Below are 23,942 nucleotides of genomic sequence, written 5' to 3'. Positions count from 1 at the left end.
AGGCTGTCCTTGCTTTCAGTCAGTCAGGGTTAGATTATACAGGAGGGCCCAATGTCATCTGTGTGTGCAGCATGCTTTCAATGTACTGTACTGTGCAAAAGCTTCAAACCGCCCCTCACTTCTTCATGATTCTGTAAATTTTGACAAGTTCCCCAACACCACTGGCTAAAATGGATCCTCAATGCATAACAGAGCTTCCACCATGTTTTACAGATGGCTGCTCTTTATTGTGCTCTATTTTTTTTCTTTTGTTACTCTGACACACAGACACCCCCGCACACATGTACACACAGGTTCCAGCTATGAGGACAGGGTGTTCTGGTTGTGCTTGAATCCACTGTATGCTTTAATGAATGTCTCTGAGGCCACTGTGAATACAGCAAGCAGAGAAAACAAGCTTGTTTTTTCTGTTTCATCTTTTTTTTTTTCTTTCTGTTGTTAATGGAGGTAGCACAACTGTGGACCTGTTGCAGCAACACCCTATTGTATCTCTTTTGTGTCTAAACTAAAGGCCAGCAACAAATCTTACGTTTAAAAATACTGTCACTCCCACCTCTTCACATACTGAAGCTTAGAGAGGAGACTTTCCTGTCACATTTAAAAGCACCGGGTACCTCTTCAGCATTTCCCATTTTTCAATGCGCAGGGTAGCACTCCATGATACCATACTGCTAGATTAAGAAGTGTAAACATAAAAAGTCCACATTAGCAAGTATGTGAGGTGATGGTAGACTTTTACTCAGAGTGCATGATTAGATCGTACCCAACTTCAGTAGGAGCTTGGAGAATCTGGGAATGGATGGCTTTAAACGGGTCATAGATGGCTAAATTCATTTTTTTAATTATGGGAATGAAGGGGAAATGAATTGAATTGAAGTGATCACATTTTCAGTTTATTCAAATGACAGCTGCTTTTTTCTTTCATCTACCTATTGATGAGACAATACGTCTAACTAACTAGAGGGTTAGGGTTCAGCTCAAAGGCTCAACAAAAACATTAGTTCTGGGTTCTTTACCTTATTGGTTGTGCCACACAAGCATTTATCAGTGGTACAGGACAGCAAAAAATGATATATATATATAGATAAATATGAAGGCATGCCGGCTCGGACGTCGCCCGGATCAACAAGGTCCGCGTCAGGTGTTGAGGAACCAGGGCACCCTGACGAAAAGTGGGCTACTGGAACAAGAAGGCATCGGTGGGCAAGAGACAAAAACAGGGCGTTGTTGGAATGCTACTACGCAAGTAACCCCGGAGGAAGGGGCTACATGAATAGGATGAGGGACCTATGGATTCTTCGATACCCAACATCCACAATGACGGCGAAACAACTAGTAGCTCAGTGTTCCAACATTCGAAAGAAGGGACTGCTCTCACAGCTAGAGATTGACGAGGTACAACACAAATGCTACGGCAAGGAGGAGTCAGGACGCCAGGTCAGGGGGGAGATATCATCACCCGAGATTGGGTACATAGCCCCAAGTGCGATAGGAGAAGGATCGTTAAGTGCGTGAGGAACTGACCTGAAAAATAGGATCATGGCCAAGCTTGAAACCTGGATCCCCCGTAGCCGGTTACCAAGATTACGTGAAGTACCCTCAGAAGGTCTGCTAGATGATGTTAATGCAGCACTACGGGCAATACCTACAACCACGATTACCGACACTAACAGCTGAATGGTAAGAACAAGATCCGGGCCATCAACACGTACGCCCTGCCCGTGATCAGGTACCCTGCTGGGGTAATAGGCTGGCCAAAGGAGGAGATAGAAGCCACTGACATAAAGACAAGAAAGCTCCTTACCATGCATGGAGGGTTTCACCCCAAATCCAGCACCCTGAGGCTGTACGCTAAGCGGAAGGAAGGGGGCCGGGGACTGGTGAGTGTCAGCACCACAGTCCAGGATGAGACAACGAACATCCAAGAATACATTGGGAAGATGGCCCCAACTGACCGAGTGCTCAGTGAATACCTCAGGCAGCAGAAACCCAAGAAAGAGGAGGGAGACGAGGAACCATCATGGAAGGACAGGCCCCTGCACGTTATGTACCACCGGCAGATAGAGGAGGTGGCTGATATCCAGAAATCCTACCAGTGGCTGGACAAAGCTGGACTGAAAGACAGCACAGAGGCACTAATCATGGCAGCACAAGAACAAGCTCTGAGCACAAGATCCATAGAGGCTGGGGTCTATCACACCAGGCAAGACCCCAGGTGCAGGCTGTGTAAAGATGCCCCAGAGACAATCCAGCACATAACAGCAGGGTGCAAGATGCTAGCAGGCAAGGCATACATGGAACGCCATAACCAAGCGGCCGGCATAGTGTACAGGAACATCTGTGCCGAGTATAACCTGGAAGTCCCGAGGTCAAAATGGGAGATGCCCCCAAGGGTGGTGGAGAATGACCGAGCTAAGATCCTGTGGGACTTCCAGATACAGACGGACAAAATGGTGGTGGCTAACCAACCGGACATAGTGGTGGTAGACAAACAGAAGAAGACGGCCGTAGTGATCGATGTAGCGGTTCCGAATGACAGCAATATCAGGAAGAAGGAACACGAGAAGCTGGAGAAATACCAAGGGCTCAGAGAAGAGCTCGAGAGGATGTGGAGGGTGAAGGTAACGGTGGTCCCCGTGGTAATCGGAGCACTAGGTGCGGTGACTCCCAAGCTAGGCGAGTGGCTCCAGCAGATCCCGGGAACAACATCGGAGATCTCTGTCCAGAAGAGCGCAGTCCTGGGAACAGCTAAGATACTGCGCAGGACCCTCAAGCTCCCAGGCCTCTGGTAGAGGACCCGAGCTTGAAGGATAAACCGCCCGCAGGGGCGTGCTGGGTGTTTTATATATATATATATATCACCAATTTTTAAAAAAATAGTCTTAGCTCTGCTACATTTACTTGCTTCACAGACCTGCACACACCCATCTATGCACAAACACACACTTCAATTCACAGTGAAATCTCATGAACATGGAAATTGTGGCACGCACACACTCATGTGCTATCTCGCCACACATAGCAGTTAGCTGAAAAGGCAGGAGGACCTGCTGATGCACCCGCACCATATTCTGTGATCCATGTCAGTCCTGTTCACACAACCGAAAACACAAGACACGCCTCCCCAAAGACCCAGAGATCCTTTATTCCCCTATCTCTGCACTTTGCATATGCAAATAGCCCCTAAAGGAGTTTTTCACTTGGTGAGTTAGTCACTAAGCAACCAGAGATAACGGTTAAACTTCCAGTTTTCAATCTTCCCCTGTATATGCACACACTGTCAAGCTTTTCTGAGTCAATTTTTCACAATTTGTCTGCATATTTGTTACATTTTCATGGCACATTTATGAAGCAAATAATCCATTTTGAAGGTAACTTTTATTGATTTTCTGGTAGCATGATTACGCTTCAGAAACATGACAAAGAATTTGAATACACTGAATATTGCAGAACCATAAAACACAGATGACCTGATGTTGTGGTTCTGTTTCTATTAAAAAACAGACAGAGATATCCACAAACATGTATGCATAGACAAAGATTAAGAGATTAAGCTATTCCCTTTCTTTCACCGCATCTTTCAACACTTTGCTGCCTAAATTCAGCGGCATGTAAAGTGCATAATGTGGATATAAGTATACTAACGGATGGACTGGGCACAGCAAATGTTTCAGCACCTCTTGGATATTTGCAGTAATGGAAAAATGCATTCTGTCTTACTCAAAAATGTAAAAATCAGCATAAAAGATCAAGTTTGTTGTCAGAAATAATTGAATTTACACAATTATTGTGTTATCATGTCAGTTTAACTTGAAGCCTAATTTCATATAAATCATTATTGTTATATAACACTAATGTAGAACAATATTTTTGCTGGACCAGTGCATTTCAGCTCGTGGTCTTCATTGTGGTCATGCTCGTCGTGTTGCCTTTGTGAAGGACTCTTACCAAGGCCACAGGCTGACAGTAAGAATATAATTGTTCTGTAGAATATAAAATAAAATACTACCACATTTTAAGTATGTTGAGTATCATAAATATTTAAGTGTGGCTTGAAATTTACACTACATGTGTGGAACATTTTACAGGATTTTTTTTGTGGCACATTATTTTGTTTATGATGTAGTCTACTGACTTTCTTAGAAGTGTGGCTGTATAACTAGACACAAACGCATGCAGGATAATAGGAAACAGTAACAGGTAATTGATTTAGCAGGTAATTCCAGGAAGGAATGCAGGAATGTACTATAACCCTGAAGTGCTTATGTATCTGGATACGTTATGTTTACATCATTAGACGCTGTGAACTGGTCTATTTGCTATTGTTACAATCACTGATGCTCATCATCAGTATTTATCCAGTATTAAACAGCGCCCTGCGAAAAAACTGCTTGCCCATTGGCTCAGTTATAGTTTGATTGAAAACACACATTTTCCACAGGAATCGAAGCTAAAACCATGCGCTGTCAGGCAGCGAGTCATACACGTACATGTACTGTTACTGTTATTCTGTCAGACTGATTCAGTTTTGTCGAGATATAGCTTACCTGTACATGAACATTTAGCATAATGTTAACAATACGCAAGATCTGATAGTACATCAGCTGAGCATGATGGATAGATTTATGTAGCATGGGGTGCGTGTTCTTAAATTTGGCCTTTCCATTTTGGTAGTTGCTTTGAAGTCAGGAGGCCATGTCTAATATGATGTTATGGGAAGTGCACTCTTGCAGACTTTAGTAAACAGATCAAATAATTATTTAACTGTAGCTTAAACTCTGTGTGACAGCTCATTTGCATGAAATGGGCGGTACACTGTCATCTGCTGTGAGACCCCAGTCAACTCAGTCTCACTGTGGGTGATAATAATTAGGCAATTAAGGAAATTACTGATGTTCTGCAAGCAACTATCTTCCTCTATCTCATTACCCTTCAAAAAATACAGTCAGTTGAAGGACTCCAGTACAAGTCAAAGTGAGACTGAAAACTGTTACCCTGATCATTTCTCATGTCTTTTGTTAAATCAATGATCTCTTTTATGGAACTGAGCAACTCACAAATATATGGTTTAAGTGCAATTTTTATATAAAAATGACCAGGGTGTCCATGCGGCTATGAAGCCGACATATTCAGATGCCATCAGTCGAAAGGGGGCTTATTATGGAAGCAGAATACCAATGAAATATACCAGCATTCACCCAGATAGCAAACCTCCACTGCACTGAGGAGAGGAATAACTTAAGTGTATACATAAATTAAGGCAACTGATGCCAATCTACGTGTTCCCAGCAGTGTTTGTTAACGCCGCTGCAAAAGTCCAATACAACACTTTAAATCTCTGGCCTCTTTGAAGAAGTATTTGTGTATGAGACTTGATCACAGCCAATTTCACAAATTACAGCAACTTTTGGCACACCAGAGTTTTAACTCTGACTGTAATTGGCTGAGATTTGCTCTGAACCCATCTAGTAAACAAGGCTCCCTTCTCTGAGGAGAAGGAGGCAGGCTTCCTAAACTTGCACACACACACACACACGTATATGCCACCTCACATATTTTTTATTCATTTTCAGTAACACCAGCATCAGGGTCAATGTGGCCAGTCATGGTGCAAAACTAATCCAGTTTACATCACACACATATTTCATTCATCCATTTTCAGGAAGCCCTTTTATTGTCAGAGAGAGGAAAAATAAAGTATTTGAGCAACCAGGGGAATGCGTCCAGACCACTCAGTTTTTAGCCAGGGATGTAAATCACAGTTTAAGTCAGGAACCTTTACACAAAACTGCTCATCATCTAATTCTACACAGCACTGTGCTCAGAGATAATGGCACAAAAGAAAGGTAACAGATGGAAAATGCTAGTAGATGAAATACTAACAAAATATTGTATTTTTTAGTGCTGTCAGCGTTAACCTCGTTAAAATGAAGTTAATGCCATAACCGCATTAACACGGCAAATCTCCGTTAGCGAGTTAGCGCGGATTGCCCCGTGCGTGGGGCTGGACAGCACTAACGCGTTAACAAGCTAACCGCGCTAACGAGCTAATCGCGCTAACGCTTTGACGCCGTGCATGCCGCTCTAACTCACTAACTGAGATTTGCCGCATTAATGCGGTTATGGCGTTAACGTCATTTTAACAATATTAACGCTGACAGCACTAATTTTTTATGTTTTACTGTGTGGTTCAATGACTGCATTGAATGTACATTTAAAGCATCTAAGAAAATGGATTTAATCATATTAGATGTGCTAGTGTTTGCTGTGTCTGGAAGTACGTTCATAAGGGGATGGTCGCTCTAGCTTTATGTTTTGTTTGTTGGACTTTGGTCATTTTATTACAACATATCTTGTAAACAATTACTGGCAAGCAACATTTAAGCACTCTTTCTTTCTGCTTACAGCTGCTTGAATGGTCACATGCAGTCTATGAATGCAGCTACTTCCTACCAAGCCTACTGTTCACTTTTCGACAAAAATGACTAAGAAATAAACATAAATTAATTAATTAATTAAATGGTTATAAAGCTAGCTTAGTTGAAGGTTCAAAAGCCCCAAAAGGTGATGGCTGATGGCATGTTGGCCATGTCCATCTTTGATGTACAGTCTATGTTTCCAGCTTATTGGCACTATAATCAAAGCCCTTCTTGTTCAAGTCCAAATCACGTAGCACAACACGATCAGCTTTTCATTAATTTTAAGCAAGAATGTCTTTTATATTACAGGAAATGTACTGAACAGCAGCACTTTTTAGAAATGGTCTGCACAAGCACTTCAAGCATGGAAATGGGAAATAAAGCTGGTAAAAGCAGGCATGCATTAGTACAAAAACCACATCAGTGGTTCAGCACATTTTTTTGCTGGGCTGAGAGGAGAAAAATAAGAGCAGTGGAAAGCTCCCACGTCCAATGAAAAGTCCTGCTGGAGCTGCCAGTGCTTCAAAACAGTCTCTAAACCATCTGCTCTATGATCACCTCATTCAGAACCAATAAGATATACTGACGTCCACCACCCTCCTTCCAAAACACATATTTGCAGGAAAATGCCCAGAAAAACTTTCACCCACAGGGAATTGTCTCCAGGTGCAACTGTGTTGTCTTCCTTATTCACATACTTGTTTTCAGCCATTCAAAAAACATGCACTGGATCGAAACCATCTGCTGGAGCTTGAATTCACAAGCTGGCATAACACATCCACCAAGAAATATGTATCACAGTCACTATGGCAACATGTTTCCAAGCACCAAACAAAACAAATCTGCATCAAACCATATAAGGGGAAATCAGCATTAATGCTTTGTTTGTGTTGTGTGGAGTTGATCTTCTAAAATCTACCAGCTACTAATCTAGGGAAATGAGAAGTGTAATCACCCCGCCCAATAAAACTATAAGATGCGTAGTGAGTTTTACACAGGTTTAATGCATGGAATCTGTGTTCGTTTTTATAGTTCCAATAATCCTGTCTTTTTTTCGATAATGCAGAGATGGTGGGTGGAGCAGACATCGTAATCCTGGACTGGACTTCGAGGATTAGGCTGAGATTGTCTGGACAGCACAGTGGGAGCAGATTGAGGCTGTTTTCTCACACACGCAGTCTCAGAAAGAGCTCAGGGGTAATTAACGATTTGAACTGTGATTGGTCCATTTTGTTAAACTTCTCAGGATTTCATGTATTGTTACTCACTCAGTGCAGTTTTGAGTTTATGCCCCATGGGTGACCCTGAGATTCCAGACCACACATACAGTGTGTGGTCTGAAAAAGACCGTTTATAGCCCCCAGATTATATAGACAGCCTAAAAACAAGCTGCTCTTGCACCTCCTTGTTAGGTGTAGTACAATCCCAACAGGTTTTCATTCATGTCAAGCTTTAACATTCAGTTCAGTACAAAGCACATACAGCTGAGAGCTCAGCAGCCAGTAATTCATCACTGAGCTATCAGATTACAGTTGTTTATGTGACTTCTGCTGTTTTTGCTGAGCTTCACTCATGAAATCTTTATCAGTCTCATCAGTGTAGTCACTTTCACTTTAGTCAGTTTCTTTTGTACATGTAAAACCTGTGGCAGAAATATAGAAACAATGAAACCATGAAAAGAGTTAATGTGGATTCAAACTTTACATCTACACGAACACATCGACATTTAGACCTTTTCAGCTTGTGATTTGGGATGTTAATATTAATGTATAAGACAAGATTTTCTTATAATATAGTTCAGCCAAATTGTTCACAATGTTCAACATGGCCAGGGGGCACCGATGCAGAAATATCAAAACATTACAACATCATCCCTGACAGAGAAGAATTTAAAGCAACAGCAGTGTTTGACACATAGGCAGCGAAGTCAGATAAACAGTAGTATGACTTGTTTCTTGCCAGGGCCTGTTGTCTTCCTCTTTGACACCTGTTAGAGCCTGAGGGTGCGAGAGCTGCCATTTCGAAGTAAACCAGGTCCTGAAAATGATCAACAACAACTGCTGGAGTGTGTCTTTATTGAAACACAGAAGCACAAACACATATGTAACCTTTTTCTTTTGTAACCGGGGGTTAAAGTGGGTTGGATATAGATATTCTTATTTAAACATTTCATGACACCACTCATACCCTTAACATATCCCTTCTCTACCTCGTACAGATATAAATAAAGATACGGTGGAAACTTGAAATTAAAATCTGTCGTCTTTATAGTTTTAAAGTCAGGTCTTGGATCAACACAGAATGTTTTTTTGTGAAACATCTTCCTAAACTAGTTGAAGTATACTAATTTTGTGTTATTCAAAGGTTGCATGAAAATACTGCACTAAAGAGTTTGGAATAGTTCGGTGAAGGATAAACTGGTAGGCTGTGTTATGGTGAAATCTGATCAGGCTTTGATGTTCGTGGTCAAGAACAGCAGACATCAAATTATGTTTAAGGTAATGATGGTGATTTGATTCACTCACCGAAAGCAGTCAGTATCGGAGTAGCAGTACAGTTTAGCTAATCATAGCCTGCAAACAAAGAAAAATACACTGGAACTCACAAAACATGTTATCATGTGACGCCTAATATGATTTTCCTCACGCTGCACTGCACCAAATCCCATCTTACTCCCCGGTTCATAATGTGATATAGTCATTAAAATTTTGCAAAATTAAACAATAATTAAACCTTAAAAGGGGGGCATCTAAATTAAACTGTGATTTGCCTGGTCCTGAAAAGCTAACAGTGGTTCAATCAATTTGTTCTAGGAACAGAGGAAAATTCAGCTAAAGCCCTCCAGGCGTGAGGTTTCTTTAGTCTCTCAATCATATGCTGACAAGTGGGTTAAAATTTGGTTTACTGGTTTGCTTGAATATGAAAGTAGCTTGCTTGCTTAATAAAACTGCCATCTCTTTGTCGCCTGTTGGGACATGTCTGCTGTGCACAGCACAAAAGATGTGAGGGCATGACATCATCAGAACTTTCTGCCTCTTTAAGCAAAAAGGCCCAAGATAAATGGTTTACCATAAACATGCACAATCCTCATCAAGCAATTCCTTAGATACGTTAACCTCATTTTACATATTTAAAAAAAAATCAAGGGGTAAGACTTGTATGGATAACTCATAATAAACAAATCTGTATTTTTGGCTGGTTTTACTGTTAACTGGCACCTTGATAATCAAAATTATTATTAATCAGCCAGTTGATTAACTATCATCAAACATTAAAGTATAAAAACGGCATCGCAAATATTCTGTTTGAGCAGCAGATTTAGGTCACCAACATAATCTCTGTGGCAGATATCCATGTACTGTGAACTGTGTCAGCTGCATCATCATCATCATCACCATCATCATCATCATGGTGCTGCTGGTGGCTGTCAAATCCACTGACTCATAAACACCCACCACTTTGCCATGTCAGCATATCGTAATGTCAGTGTGTTTGTACATTTCATACTGACAAATGGCTGCACAGACAGTGCTTATGTGCATGTGTGCGAGAGAGGTTTGTGTGTGTGTGTCTGCCAGAGCGTCTGTGTGTAATCAGAAGAGTGTTTGCACATGTTTTTAAAGTAAGCAGACCTACGCAGTTTATAGCCTCCTTCTTAACCACATCACACAAGCCACCTCGCCTGTGCCATGCCTGTGTGTCTCTTCACAGGTCTTTTTTGTTTTCTGGAGAAACTGCAGTTGAGATTTCAGAAGAAGTGTAACCTCCAGCGGAGAAAGGAGCTGTGCATCGTGCGTTCTTGCAAAAATCTGCGGGCCACTTTGATTAGTAATTGCAAGATATGCTACATGTGAGTTTGAATCCACCCACTTCACTTTTCTCACAGATACACAGTAAACAAATGCATGGTATACACTCAATACCCACAGAGGATGTATAAGATGACATACAGAGAAAAGATATTTAGACTAAAACGATGCATAGAACCGCATGCTTGTTTATCGCCCATTTCCAAATGTTTTCCGCTCTTCTTTCAGCCTCACATCTACAACCGCATGCGTCACGGCTACTGTAAGACAAACACCTATTATCCTCGAGAGACTGTTGACTCAAATCTACCAGTAAGTCCACTCGAAGCCCTGGAAACACTCGTTTTGCAATGGCATGTCTCTGCCTGCCAAACACAAAGCCGATAGCATCAATAAAGAAAAGTCACCGCCTCCTTGTTGCCACTCAATGCAGGCACTTATCTGGTTGATGGATCCCAGAAAATGTGTATATGTAGTTGTTTTATTTGTTGATACAACCCTACATCAGTAATCTGATTTTTTGGCAAATCTTTCAGGTCTCAAGAATTTCTATGACTAGTTGACTGATTGTTAGCAGTTGTATCTGATATATAATAAACATGAAGGATTTCTTTCCTTTCATAATTGCTACTGTGGCCTTTTTAAGGATGTCAGAGCTAACAGAGTGCGACACGGAAATCTAGGCTACAAAATACAGGATTTGAGAAACATTAAAAGATTTCCATGGTAATCTGTGTGAAAGAGGTTAAAGCTTTAAAAAGTGCTGCCTTCTAAGTATGATTAGTATGTAGCTGTCATTCTGCTTTCTCCGTCTTATCACTCTCTGTTGGAAACACGAGCTGATGTCTCTCCAACTCTTCTCGTGTTTTTTCACGGCAAACTTTCTCACAAGCCTTTCTTTTCTCTCTTTCTCTCTGTTGTGTTTTTCTCCCCCCCCTGCACTTCCTCGACTGTGGCCTGCACGATTGGTCGGAGGAGGTGGAAAGTTGGCCAATGAGAGGACAGTTGCCAGGCAGTCTGTACCTTGTTTGGAGGCGGCTGGAGGCTCACACAGCTGTTCCATTGAAAAGCAGCAGGACATAATAACAGGGGCCCCTCGCCAGACACATACACACACACACACACAAACACACACCCACACACGCACACACACGCTCGCTTCACGCACACACACGCTCGCTTCCACAAAGGCACACAATGCAGGCTGAATTGAATTCTGTGGTCTGAAAAGTTAACTGCGCTACTTTTTCTGTCGACATATGTGTCCGTTTAACATAACAAATGTGGCATACATGTGCTTAGCAGTTATTTTGAGACATTTTTCCCGAGTTTTGTCTAGTCCAAATGCGATGTTTATTTTCTTTTGCGTGCAAAAGTTTGCTCTTGGGGTAATACCTGGCTCTTTAGTGGCAAAAGTTTCTGCTATGTTGACCATTTATTGATTAACTTTGTTTTTCCTCTCTTGGGCGAATTTTTCGGAAAAAAAAAACGTACTAAAACAAGCTCTTGTATGTCATAGATCATCAGCGCTGGATGCACTGTTTTTCATGCTGTACTAACAGAGGAAACCACAAAAAGAAAAAAGAATATAACAGCGATGTTGTGTTTCAAGGTCAACGACTTGTTTTGCAGTGCTGCAGCGTACCTAATAACACTGGAGAATTGTTAACTGGGCCCAATGACCCACATCACCCGGCAAAACACTGTGGATCCATCTGTCTCTGTGTCCCGCTTTAACAATACAACTCCTTTACGCTGTGTGCACTTTTTTCCACCCACATTTTTGACACCTGTTGCCTGTGAGGACAAAGAATCAATCCAAGCTGCCCTTGAGAATTAAAAAGATTTTAAAAAAAGCATATACATTTTAAATGCACAGAGCCGAATATGTATATACATGAACTGACACATGCATTGTGCGGCATATGGTGAGCTTTTCTTGGCTGATGGCATCAATAACAGCTGTCAAAAGTGGCTTCGGTAACATGAGTCACTCTAGATGAACAAAGGGGTATTTTAAAGGACAAAAGCATCCGCTCTGCTACAGTGCTTCAGCATTGCTTTTGTTTCATCTTGCAATATGTGGTAGCCAAATGTCAAAGCTTCTTCAGATTGTTGCTTTTACACTCTATTTTTCTAAAAAGAAAAAAAACTAATGGATTGTTGCTGTTTTCTCCATGGGAAAGGTCAATTTCAAGGGTGTTTGTAAAGGCCTGTACATGTGAGTCTCTGTGTGTAAGCAATCAATAGGCCTCCTGAGTTGTGTTGCTGTTATAGAGATGAGTCTTCTTCAACAAAGAAGTGGGAATGTAAAACAATTTCAAGGTTGGATGTCTAGGGTCATAAAGAAAAATCTGCTAGTATGAAATTGCTGTTCCCTCTTTTCCCACAAGTTAATGAGTTACTAATTCAAACACAGTATAAACCCATGTTGAAACCCATGTTGATGACTTTCTTTGAGTTAGCAGTGCCCTTGTCATTTTAGACCTAACTGTGCTTTGATCAGTCTGTCCTGACCGTTGATGTGATGTTTATGAAGAACTGACTGACCCACAGGTTAGATAAGCTTCATTAACACTAAAGAAAAATATGTTTTTTGCCAGGGTGAGGCTTTCACTTCAAAGGCCTTCTTCCTTCAACTTCAAATTAAAGTGTAAGGAAAGAGCCAAAGTCCTATTATAATCTATGTTTTTCTGCCTCAACCTCCTGTTTTACTTTCTGAATCCTTTTTATTCTTTATCCTCATTTCTCCAATGCTTCTTGCCATGTTGACACAAGAACTAAAACAAAACCACCTTCATTTGGTGAAGCTATTCTAGGCAGGGTTAAGACAACAGTGTTGTGGGGTGCTCATGATTACTTCTATCCTTTTTGGCCAGAAGGACGAGAAAATATTTAGAAATTCTTAAAAAAGTATGCAAAAGGATAGCTAAAGTACAATCTGTGCACTTCCTGTTTTCATGCTCATGTAAGCTCATGATTTTCCTGAAATTCCTCTTTTCTTTTTAGTGCACTTTTTATATCAGGAACACAGTCTGGAATTTTTTAAAGAACAATCCATAACCTTGAAAAATTCCAGTCACTAAAAATCATTAACCATCTACGACAATATCAGATCTTCAAACAACTGAACTGGACTAGTCAGTGTGTTAATGTTTACCTTATGTTCTTCTGCCTGATAACAGAACTGCTGACATTTATAAAAGGAATAGGAAATACACCACGAAAGGCACAACCTTCAAACTGTTCTTTTCTCAAAGTTTTTCTGCAAATTAGTTATGTTAATGAATTGGTATAATATAGCAATAAAAACATCACATTATATTTATATCCAAAATACAACAGATCTAATACTTCCAAGAAGAAGTATCGGGGTTGGTGCCAGGGGAAGAGAACTGTGCAGTCAACCAACTTTGACAAGCAGTACTTGGCTCAACTTGCTTTACTATTTCATTTAAAAAGAAAAAAAATGAGCGGCTTCATGCGCACACTTGGACTATGCCCATAAAACAGAGGTTATAAACTAAGATGCACAGTCACAATATACAAAATAAGAGAGGCAATCCTATAATTCTATATAATAACCTATACACCGGGCCACCGTTACAGGCGACACAACAAATTTAAGGATAAACAACCTACTTTAAACCACATCATGAACGGGTATGCATAATTACAACCATACACGCACAGTATGCTCATAGTTTTAAAAGTTTAAAAATATCTGTCTCAGAGGCCATAATATGCAAAAAAGTAGACATTTTTCTCAACTGTTAGCACAGAATATCCTCACCACCTTGTGAATGAGTCTAGCACTAGCTCTAATTATGGATACTGTGGTGGTTGCATGTATGACTTGAGCAACTAAAAAATCTGTGCTCAATTTTTTTGTGAGTGAAATTCTAGTTGGCCTATTACTTCAATGATTTATTAACAAAAATTAGCAGATATGTATGTGTCTGTGTGCTAGCTAGACATGCTACTTATTGTTAGCTTAGCACTCCACCCTGTTGACCAAATGTGTCACTTCTGGCTGCAAAACAAATAAGATGGCTAGCCTACGCTAAATATGCTATTAACTGTGCTAACTTTCAAAGCTGGCAAATAGTGACCCCCAACAAATGAATGATGAAGGAATATAGCTTGGATTCATCCTATTTTTATTACACAGTCATAGAGGTGAATATATAACCACAGTATATGACCCTATACATTCAGATAGTATAGATCCAAACACATGCTAGGTTTACACAAGTAATATCATTTGCCCTTGAAGGATAAGAGTGAATGTCAGTTGTGTGTTCTCCATTGCGTCATGCACACTGCACAAATATGGGTGCGACACATTTAGTGGACAAATTGATCACAGTCTGTGTCCTTTGCCCTTTGTTAACCCCCACCCCACTGGTGCTACTGCCAGCAGACAGGCTCCAAGCAGATGGGATAGTTTGAGGGGGGAGGGTTTATTTTTAACAAGCTTGTTGTCACTCAAGACTTTTTCTTCTACTTTTTATCTCTCACTATTTGATTTTACTTCATTCTTCTCTCTCTTGGTCACTTTCTCCCTTAGTTTATGTCCTCAAGTTACACAGTATTCATGTATGGTCTTTTTATTGTAAAAGAGTCTGTGCACTAGTAAAAAACTGGGTTGAAAACTGGGTTAATATTCTCATCTATCACATGTCCAGTTATCAACCAAGATCAGAAAAAGGTCCACTGTGGCTCTGCACAGAGAATGAACTGAAATCATACATCTTTATGTGTGACATTAATTCAGTCATATCTGTGACACACATGCAACCATTCAGACCAATACCACACCGGTCTGTGAAGCTGATCTCAACTGTTTGGAGACAAATACGTTACACATACCTGTCTTTGAGTTTCTTCTTTTCCACTAAAGCCAAATTTAAAATAAATAACTAAAAGGATAAACTTCAAACCAAGCATCTGATCATTTGAAACCTTATAGACGTAAAAATCCGTGACAAGGTTGAAAAAAGTACGATTAAAAATGGTAAATTAAAATGATATCTGAACATCTGTTTTTCATTTGCTTCTTTGGGATTTGGAGCATACAACAACAGTAAGGAGTAACTGGTGAGGCTGATGGGCAGCTTTGAGGATACACTGGGGGAACAATCATTCAACTGTAAAAGTGATTTGGCTAGGAGGCAAAAGTCCAGACAGACAGATTGTGGGGTATATCATACGCTTTGTCTGTGAAGGGGAATTTTGAAGCTGTCGATGGGAGAGACAGATAGCGAAAGGCTTTGAAATCGGTTGAAAGGGAGGAGGGGCAATGTTCTGTATAAAATATCATTTCATTTAAACACATACACGCATACAGCAGGCCCACATGCTGTACAGTGAAACACTCTCCCATATTTATAGCCTAAACAGGTGCAACCCTACGATACCACCTCCACCTCTGTTCCTTCCAGTATTGCTGCTTTTCACACCTACTCTCCTATACATTACGTCACCTCTGACAGGAAATGAGCCACTACTATTCAAGCAGCTGTAGAGACCGCTCTCTTCTTATGGGCTTTCATTTAGGTTCCCTTCCATGTCATTTATTATTCATGTGTATTAAAGTCAATATTGTTTTCTTCTCATGATCCAGAAGAACAGAACTGATCTAGACCCATACAAAACATTAAAGCCCATCTGCTGTGTTTTTTCAGTGCAGTCTTATGCAATAGGAGGCTCTTTTGGGGCAACTTGAGCAGTTATGTGTGAACATGCTGCCACTTTGTGGCCTTGCAATGCAACTACTATCAGATTGTTCTTTCACATGACATATTTTCTACACTAGAGGTCAGCATTTTAAAGGCGTGCCAGTGTGTGACCATAATAAAGTAGTGAAACTGCTTTGGTTTGGTACAAAAGGGCATAGTCCACATTTCAAGTGTTTTTGGCTTCTAGTGAGAAAACTCAGTAAAGCTGTTTCTCACATTTGGATATTGTTTTTGAACAATAACCAATTTGTAAAGAGTTTCATCATTTATTCTATCTTGTCTAGTGTGGTTCTATACTCATGGATAAAACTGACTGAAAAGCATTGTTTGTCAGCTCTGCCTTTGTGTATTTTCATGACCATTTATGTTTATCTGTTTTTTTTTTAAAAGATAAACATAAATACTCACATTCCCACACATAATAATGCAATGGAAAACTAAAAAGCAGTGTTCACCAAATGAGTTCAAATGATTCAAGATGCAACAAAAACACATTCACAGATTATGCGCTTTAAAGACACACATATAAATAAATAAATATCTGAACACTGAAGGGGAACGAAACCATCTGTTTGACATTTGCAGTTCGTTTTTCATTATTTTTAAGATGTGTTTTATACGGCATGGGAAAATTCTGTCCAAAATATTTACAGCATTGAAAATTGGCCCTGATTTTCAGGCCCTCGCTGAGCACGTTGTGCTTTAATCCACATGATCTTAAAAATAGTGTGGTAATGAATGGTTGTTTTTGCACAACACAACTTTGTTCAGCTAAAGAAATAACACAACACAAATAGTTTATTTAACTGTTTCTATTTGAAATACACATGTAACCTGATACAGCGCTGTTCTTCTAAATGTACATTAATTCCAGTGATCGCCAGGACAAAAAAACTGCATGTGTGGAATTGTTTGTCAAATCTGATTAACAACAAAAGCACAAGCTCCATGATTTGTTGCTCCCATTGCGAGTGAGATTTCTACTTTTTTGACATTTAATGTGTTGCAGTTTTTTCAGGGTTGATAGCAGTTTAATTTATACTGAAAATAATGAGTTGCTGCCCTTATCAGCACTCATGCTGCATACCTTAGAGAGTTATTATCTCTGTGCACTGTGGGGCTAGGGCATGAGTCATGAATTGGGTTGTTTTCTGTCTAAGCTAACATTGTTGTTGTTAAGGCAAAACCTATCATGGTCTACTACAGCAAGTATGCTAGGACATCTCAGCCAAGTTCAAAATTAAACCAGACCAGACATTAATTTATTAGAAGTTTGTAGGATAAAGCCTTGATTAACCCTTCATGTCTTTATATTTTGCTGGGGAAAATAATATGCACGTGTGTTTTGTGGCAGGCTGCTCTTAACAAAATGCCTAAAGATAAAATTTTAAATCGGATCTTTCCTAAGTTGTGTGTTATCTGTAGAGAAAGGTCCATCTTTTGAGTTAGGTGATGTTTTTATGGTTGAATTATGTAAAGGTCAGTGTTAAGTGGCTTAAGAAACATTAAAACATTCCTCTAAAATGGTCAAGTACACAGAATGAGTGAAAAAGCATCCGATGTCCAAAGAAAAATTTGCTAGACCTCCAGGATACCTAGAGAGTTATTACTCTAGACCGAGTCGCAATATGATCTGGCTCCTTGGCTGCAAAACACAAGAACTGAAGGCTGCAACAAGACTTTTGTGCAGTACTGTAACCTAATGCTGAAGAAGAGAATAATACATCTAACCATTCATCATAATCAAATTGCTATCACTGGTTTTTGCACTCCTGGAGTACTTCAAAATATTAGCATATGAGTGAAAGGCCAAGCAGTTTCCAGGATCCACTTCTCACCCTTATATAACCTCTTAGATGCAAATGCCTTCGCGTGGCAGATAGTAGCCACTGTAAAGCGGCCATCACCTCTGACCCCTCTTCCTAAAGTTGCCCCATTTTCCCACTATTGATCCTTCAGATTCCTCTGACATTGAGAGTAAGTGTGACAATCCTCTTCCAGATAAAGGCATTTTAGGAGTTATTACCCATGGCTTACCCAGAGCTTATGTGTGAAACCTCTCCATACAGAGAGGGGCACTGAAATGGACCATTAAAGTTAACTATGCCGGGGTAGTGTGTGGTTCAAAGGTTGCACTCTTTCTCCTGGAGTATTCTGTTCAGTAGCTTTTAAGTCTTCTGATGCTACAGATAGAGGCACGTGAGGGTCAACTGGAAAAGGCAGACAATAAGGGAATTCAGCATGATGGGTAAGCAACTCTCATACATCAGTTGAGCAATGTCTTTGTTGTGCTGTCCTTAACCTTCATTGTTTTACTCTATTATCATATTTAATGTATTATTTTACTGTATTCATATTATCCCTTTATAATTTTGGGATTCTGCATTCTATGTGTATTTTATTAATTTATTTAATTTTTTAGTTTTTTCACCAAAAAGTTATTTAAATATGAAGATGTGTAAATTGTTATTATTTGATATCGGGTTTTTTTTTAGAATGTGTTTGAAGCCAGAAAGAGGTCAGACCTGTTAAAAGGGAATGAAAATCAAAACCAAGTACATGTTATGGGACCTAAAATGTAGCACACATACACATGGTCATTTATTATATTGTATTACATACAGAAGCCATTCGTAACTTTCTAGGAAACTGGAGATTCATACAATCAGTTCATGTTTTTAAACCTGTTAAGGTTTAAAAGCTACTGGTCAAAAACAAATGTTTAGCACACTTTAAATATCTGTGGCTCAGGATAAATTTATCAGAAGGGGTGAATAAGGCTTGTACAAACAAGTGCTCAAACAGATTAGAAAAGTGCCATATAAATAAGTGACAGGCCATTTATTGATTCAACAGGTTTATAAATGTAACCAGATTTTATTTTTAACGCTGAGAATGTTCTTATGACTCTTGTCTGAAATTTGTTTTACTGATATTTGTCCCTCAACAGAGAAAATAGAAGTGCTGACACTCACACTTGTCCTGCTGTGCACTGTCTCTGGATTTTCACAGAGTACGTATTACATTCCAGTAAGTTAAAGCTAGAAAGTTTTTAGCAGTTTTGAGTTGACATTCTTTCAGTAAAGATAATCGTTTACAGACCTAAGCCCTGACATTCCCGTAAACACCTTTCATGTTAATTATGCTAGTTGTTGTAACGTGAAAGTGTAGCTTTTTAGTGCTTATTTAAATGTATGAACTTTCTGTCATTGCATTGTACAACAGGACTGACTTTCGCTCAGATAGACGGATGGAACAGCCATGACCAGTCTGACTTGAGAAATAAGGAGCTTAGCGATGTCTTTACATCTGCAGAGATGAGAAAAAATGGCGCCGAAAATATTACTGAGGAATCCACTCAAATGACAAAAACTGAGGAACAGAGGGGTGAAAGGAATACCTCAGAGAGGAACCCTACTAGAGAGCTTGTCGAGAAAGTAAAGACTGTGAAGGAAAGAAGGGGAGATGGACTGACTTCACAGATAGAAACAGAAATGGAGGAAAACACAGAGCGTGAAACGACCACAGCTGGCAGTATAGAAGGACTCTTTGTAAAGAAAAGTGATGAAGGGTACACCCCTGAGACATTTCTCACAAGTAGTCTTTTACAAGAAGGAACAAAAAGAGAGATCTACTCTGTACCAGACACAGCTGAATATGTAGATACAGATAAAGAGGTTGCATCGAAAATGAGAGAAAATGGACCGAGTTTGGACCCTGCCTCAAAGACAGAGACACACAATGAGAGCAGGAGACTGATACGTACTGGGGGAAAATGGAAAATAGATCATGATCATGATGCAGTGATACCAGAGGAAGCGAATCACAACAGGATAGATGTGAAAGTGAAGAGAAGTGATCAAATAGAGAGGCTAAAACAAAAAATGGTTGAAGAGGAGCAAGAAGGAGAGCTAGTTGCAGGGATCAGTCATCAGGAGAAGAGAAGAGCGGCACAAACTATAAAAGAAATAGGAGACAAGGAGAAGGGCGCAAAAAAGAGTGAGGACATAGCCCATGCAGTCTATAAGGAATTAATAGAAAAAGAAGATCAGGTATTAATTAACAACATTGCATCTCCTTTAAGTATATTTCCTGCTCAGGTAGAAAATGCCACAATTCAAATTATCATCCGTTCTCAAAATAAGCCTCCCGCTTCTCACATCTCCCCTTCACTTCCTGTCACACCCACACAAATTCCTCCAGACTCCTCTCACCCTCCCACCCTTTACACCACGGATAGTTTTCAGTCTCCTTCTGTCAATATTCACATTCCTAACTCAGTCAGTCACATCACAGACTTAACAGAGAGTCTGGGGGGCCATCTCAAGCAGAAAGAAATGGAAGTGAAGGCTGGCTCAGTTATAGAAGATGTAATGGCTAAAAATGTTTTGTTGAAACCAGCATGGAAAGAGGTACAAACACACAGAGCAGAGGACAAGGGGGAAATAAACATAGTTGTGCAACCATATGAGGAGGAATTTATCTTGTTGGTCCAAACAGCAACAACACAACCCAATGAAGCAAAGTTTTTCACCAGAGAGCCAAACTCAACATCAAAAATAAATGCAGTTTTATCTGCTGAAGTGCCTCGGCTTGCACACAAATCAAACACGTCGCAGTCGATGGGAAAATACCGAAATGTTGAACTGATGGAGAATTACACCAAACTTACAGGGAAGCAAAATAAAGCATCTTCTCCGCAACTACAGCTGAACAAATCTTCAGCCAAACCACAGCTCGGAACTGCCAAAACACCTTCACCGAGGCCAGTGAAAAACAACAAGCAAAGCAAAAATAAGACCATCAAGAAGTCCAAGGAAAAGAGAAGGAAGAAGAACAATAAAACCCAAAAGCCACCAAAGAAGAAGAAAGAAATCTTACCACCAACGCAGTTTCCTTACTTTATGGACAACTATTGTCCAATCGAGTGTGCCTGCTATGGAAGGTAAGACAAAGGATACTAAAATGAGACTAAGATACCCTTTCAATATTCTTAATATTAAATCACTAATGATTCTTTAATTGTATGTGTTGTTTTTAGAGTGGTCCAGTGCTCAGACAAAGGTGTGGATAAGGTTCCTTATGGTATCCCCTATAATTCCCGCTACATCCTCCTTATGAATAACTACATCAACAGCATCCAGCTGGACCTGCTAAATCAATATGACTCTATGGAGTTCCTTGTACTAAGCAACAATCGTCTCACAGATGGTTCAATTGAGGGAGCTTTTGAAGGGGTCCCAGCTCTGAAACGCCTCTACTTGGATAGGAATCTCTTACAAAGGGTGCCAGCAGACCTTCCAGCTTCTCTGGAGGAGCTTCGTCTGGACAACAACCGCCTGACCGTGATCTCGAAGGCAGCCTGGGCATGGTGCCCTGGCCTCTTGGTTCTGAGCCTCAGCAACAACAGCCTTGGGAATAATTCAGTTCCTAATGGCGTGCTCTCCCCTCTAGGGAACCTGCGCACTCTAAACCTGGATCACAACATGTTGATCTCAGTACCTCTGGGGTTACCATTGTCAATCAAAGAACTCTATCTTAAGGGTAACGTCCTTGAGAGTTTTGGCCGAGGAGCTTTCAACGGGAAATCAGGGTTGGTGGTGTTGGACCTGAGTGCAAACAGACTGATAAACAAAGGGCTAGATAGGGATTCCTTCCTCAATACAACGTTCTTGGAAAGCATCAACTTAGAGGGGAACAGACTAAAACAGGTGCCACAACACCTTCCTCTATCTGTTAAAACTCTAAATTTGGAAGGAAACTTCATATCTTCCATAAAGAAATCAGCTTTCAGAAGTTTGAAAAAGCTAGAGCACCTAGGCTTAGCATGGAATAAAATCTTTAAAGTGACAACAGGTGCATTCAGGATGCTGCCCGTACTGCACCAGTTAGACCTGAGTCACAACACACTGAAGCAGGTGCCCAGACAGTTACCTAAAGGTTTGCACTCAGTAGCACTCAAGCACAACAAGATTCGGTCAGTGCCTCGTGATGCTTTCTGCTGGGGCAATAAAACTCTCAGCGGACTTGTGAAAGTGCAGTTGGAGCACAATTTCATTGATATGGCAAATCTGGATGCACATGCCTTCAGATGCTTACGGGGCTTCCAGGTGGTGCACTTCTATTGAGCATCTGAAAAGTTTCATAGGCTTGGATTTTTTTATGCACACAATTGAAATAAAAGTTTATAGTACTGAATCCTGCTTTGAAAGTTTTATCCAAGACCTGTGGTGAATGCCACTATTACGAGAAACCAATGATGAAACTCAAAAACAATATTTATTGTGTGTGAAATTCAGTTTATTGTGTGTGACCCACCAAAGTCTCAGTGTCCGACTATTTTTATGACTCAGGCTGCTTTTCCCAAAAGCCCTTATATGGTAGGAAAACATCTGTTTGCGTGCAGCATGAGCAGCCTAAGGTACCTAGAACCAGAATTGTATGACTGCAAATCATCATGTTATTACTGACAGTTTTTATTTCTGGCAGTTTTTCCATGACCAACTAAAGCAAACATTATTATTTTATCCTACAGTAATTAGGTTTTTTTTTTTAAAAAGCTGCTCTGTTTTATTAGGCTAAAAGTTAAATTAAGACTACTTATATGAAGGTAACTGAAGGGATGAAGGAATTAGAAATTTAAAATAAAAAAAAAGAAAGAAAGAAAAGCAATTATGTTGAATGTATGTAAACTTGTTTAATTTAATTATTGGATCCAAATTTACTTTTCTTTTTAACATTGTCAGCATTGTTTTCATTTGTCCTAGTTTCTAGAATGTGGATATGTCAGATATGCTGACAGTGAGAGACTCTCTGTGGCCTATGGATTCATGTTTGTTTTGGGTAAAGTGTGAGCTCACTGATTGCAACCATCTATTCTTTCCTCTGTGTGTACCAACAATATGTTTTATGAGTCACTGAATAACAAAGATTCTACTGATTATATACCATTGTCGTGACACTCTATTCGGCTTTTCGTCTCCACTATAACATCTTACTTAACTAGATGTCTGTTTTCCTCAAATCTTCAACGAAAAAGTTTAATCATGTAAATTTGTCAGACTCAATAAAAAACAAGTTAAAATAAAGAACTCGTTTGCTGGTGTATTTGATTGTTTGTTCCTCTTTCCCTGTTTGTAACTATTCCAGCTTTCTGGTTCTTAGTGAAAGAACAAAGACAGTGTGATGGGGCAGTTTAAAGGTTCAGTCTTAGTTATCCTGTCGGTTGACTTATTGTTCCACGGTAAATACATGGCCCAAAAATGTAAATACATTCCTAATAAACTAGCCACTAGATGGCAATAATGTATAGAAGAACATTTCCAATGAGGACAGCCTTGGGGTATGTGTGCAAAACTAAAGACAGAAATGTTTTTACCTGGCACAAATACAACACTGTGGCAGTTTAAATGCATATGCTTCAGGAAGCTCATCCTGTCAGGAAAATTATATATTTAAGGTTATTTATGGCTTCAAGGCTCACACTACAATGGGAACTTAATGTGAGCATCGTGCACAAACACAGACAGGGGCAAGAGTCATAAAAAGATTTTCACTCTGAAGCAAATGTGTTTAGGATTTCACTCGCAAAAATTAGAGAGGATTCAACCTGACCACAGGCCTGGAAAAAATATACATGACAGAAGATAAATGAAGAAGGGGCATCTTTTCTATTAGTGAAAAGTAAGACAGAAGGCAAGAATGGGGTAAAAGCATTAGCCCACGTGGAGGTGCTTAGCACTTTTCTCCCTTTTCCTTCTTTCCCTCAGTCTAATAAGTTCAGTCAGCAACGTGGCACTGCACCCATAGGGCCTGGGAAAGAGGAGCAGGAGGAGGGGGCAAGAGGGAGAGCCGGGATGAGGGGGGAGAAAAGTAGAAGAGAGGCTGAAGGAGAGGAGGGAGGGCTCAAAGAATGGATCCAGGCTCCACTGGTTCAGTGCGTGTCCAGAAGGGAAGAGTTTTGGCTGCAGAGC

At 40.1% G+C, this 23,942-nt stretch overlaps 1 protein-coding gene and 1 long non-coding RNA gene across 2 annotated transcripts; both read left to right on the top strand.

Moving 5' to 3' along the window:
- The first annotated feature begins 10,006 nt into the window (after positions 1 to 10,006).
- On the top strand, positions 10,007 to 12,669 carry LOC145421552 (uncharacterized). The gene is made up of 2 exons (XR_013902935.1): positions 10,007 to 10,269; positions 10,457 to 12,669. It is a non-coding gene; the product is annotated as an uncharacterized LOC145421552 (long non-coding RNA).
- Positions 12,670 to 17,612: 4,943 nt separating this feature from the next.
- Positions 17,613 to 23,057, top strand: LOC113009273 (uncharacterized). The gene is made up of 4 exons (XM_026147479.2): positions 17,613 to 18,217; positions 18,920 to 18,982; positions 19,195 to 20,914; positions 21,011 to 23,057. The coding sequence occupies exons 1-4, from the start codon at positions 18,211 to 18,213 to the stop codon at positions 22,095 to 22,097; spliced, it is 2,877 nt and encodes a 958-aa protein (XP_026003264.2). The 5' UTR covers positions 17,613 to 18,210; the 3' UTR covers positions 22,098 to 23,057.
- The last annotated feature ends 885 nt before the right edge of the window (positions 23,058 to 23,942 follow it).

This window comes from Astatotilapia calliptera, chromosome 17, assembly GCF_964374335.1.
Source record: "Astatotilapia calliptera chromosome 17, fAstCal68.1, whole genome shotgun sequence".
NCBI classification, from domain to species: domain Eukaryota; kingdom Metazoa; phylum Chordata; class Actinopteri; order Cichliformes; family Cichlidae; genus Astatotilapia; species Astatotilapia calliptera.
The sequence above is the reverse complement of the archived record's forward strand: the minus strand, read 5'-3'. Positions and strand labels throughout refer to the sequence as shown.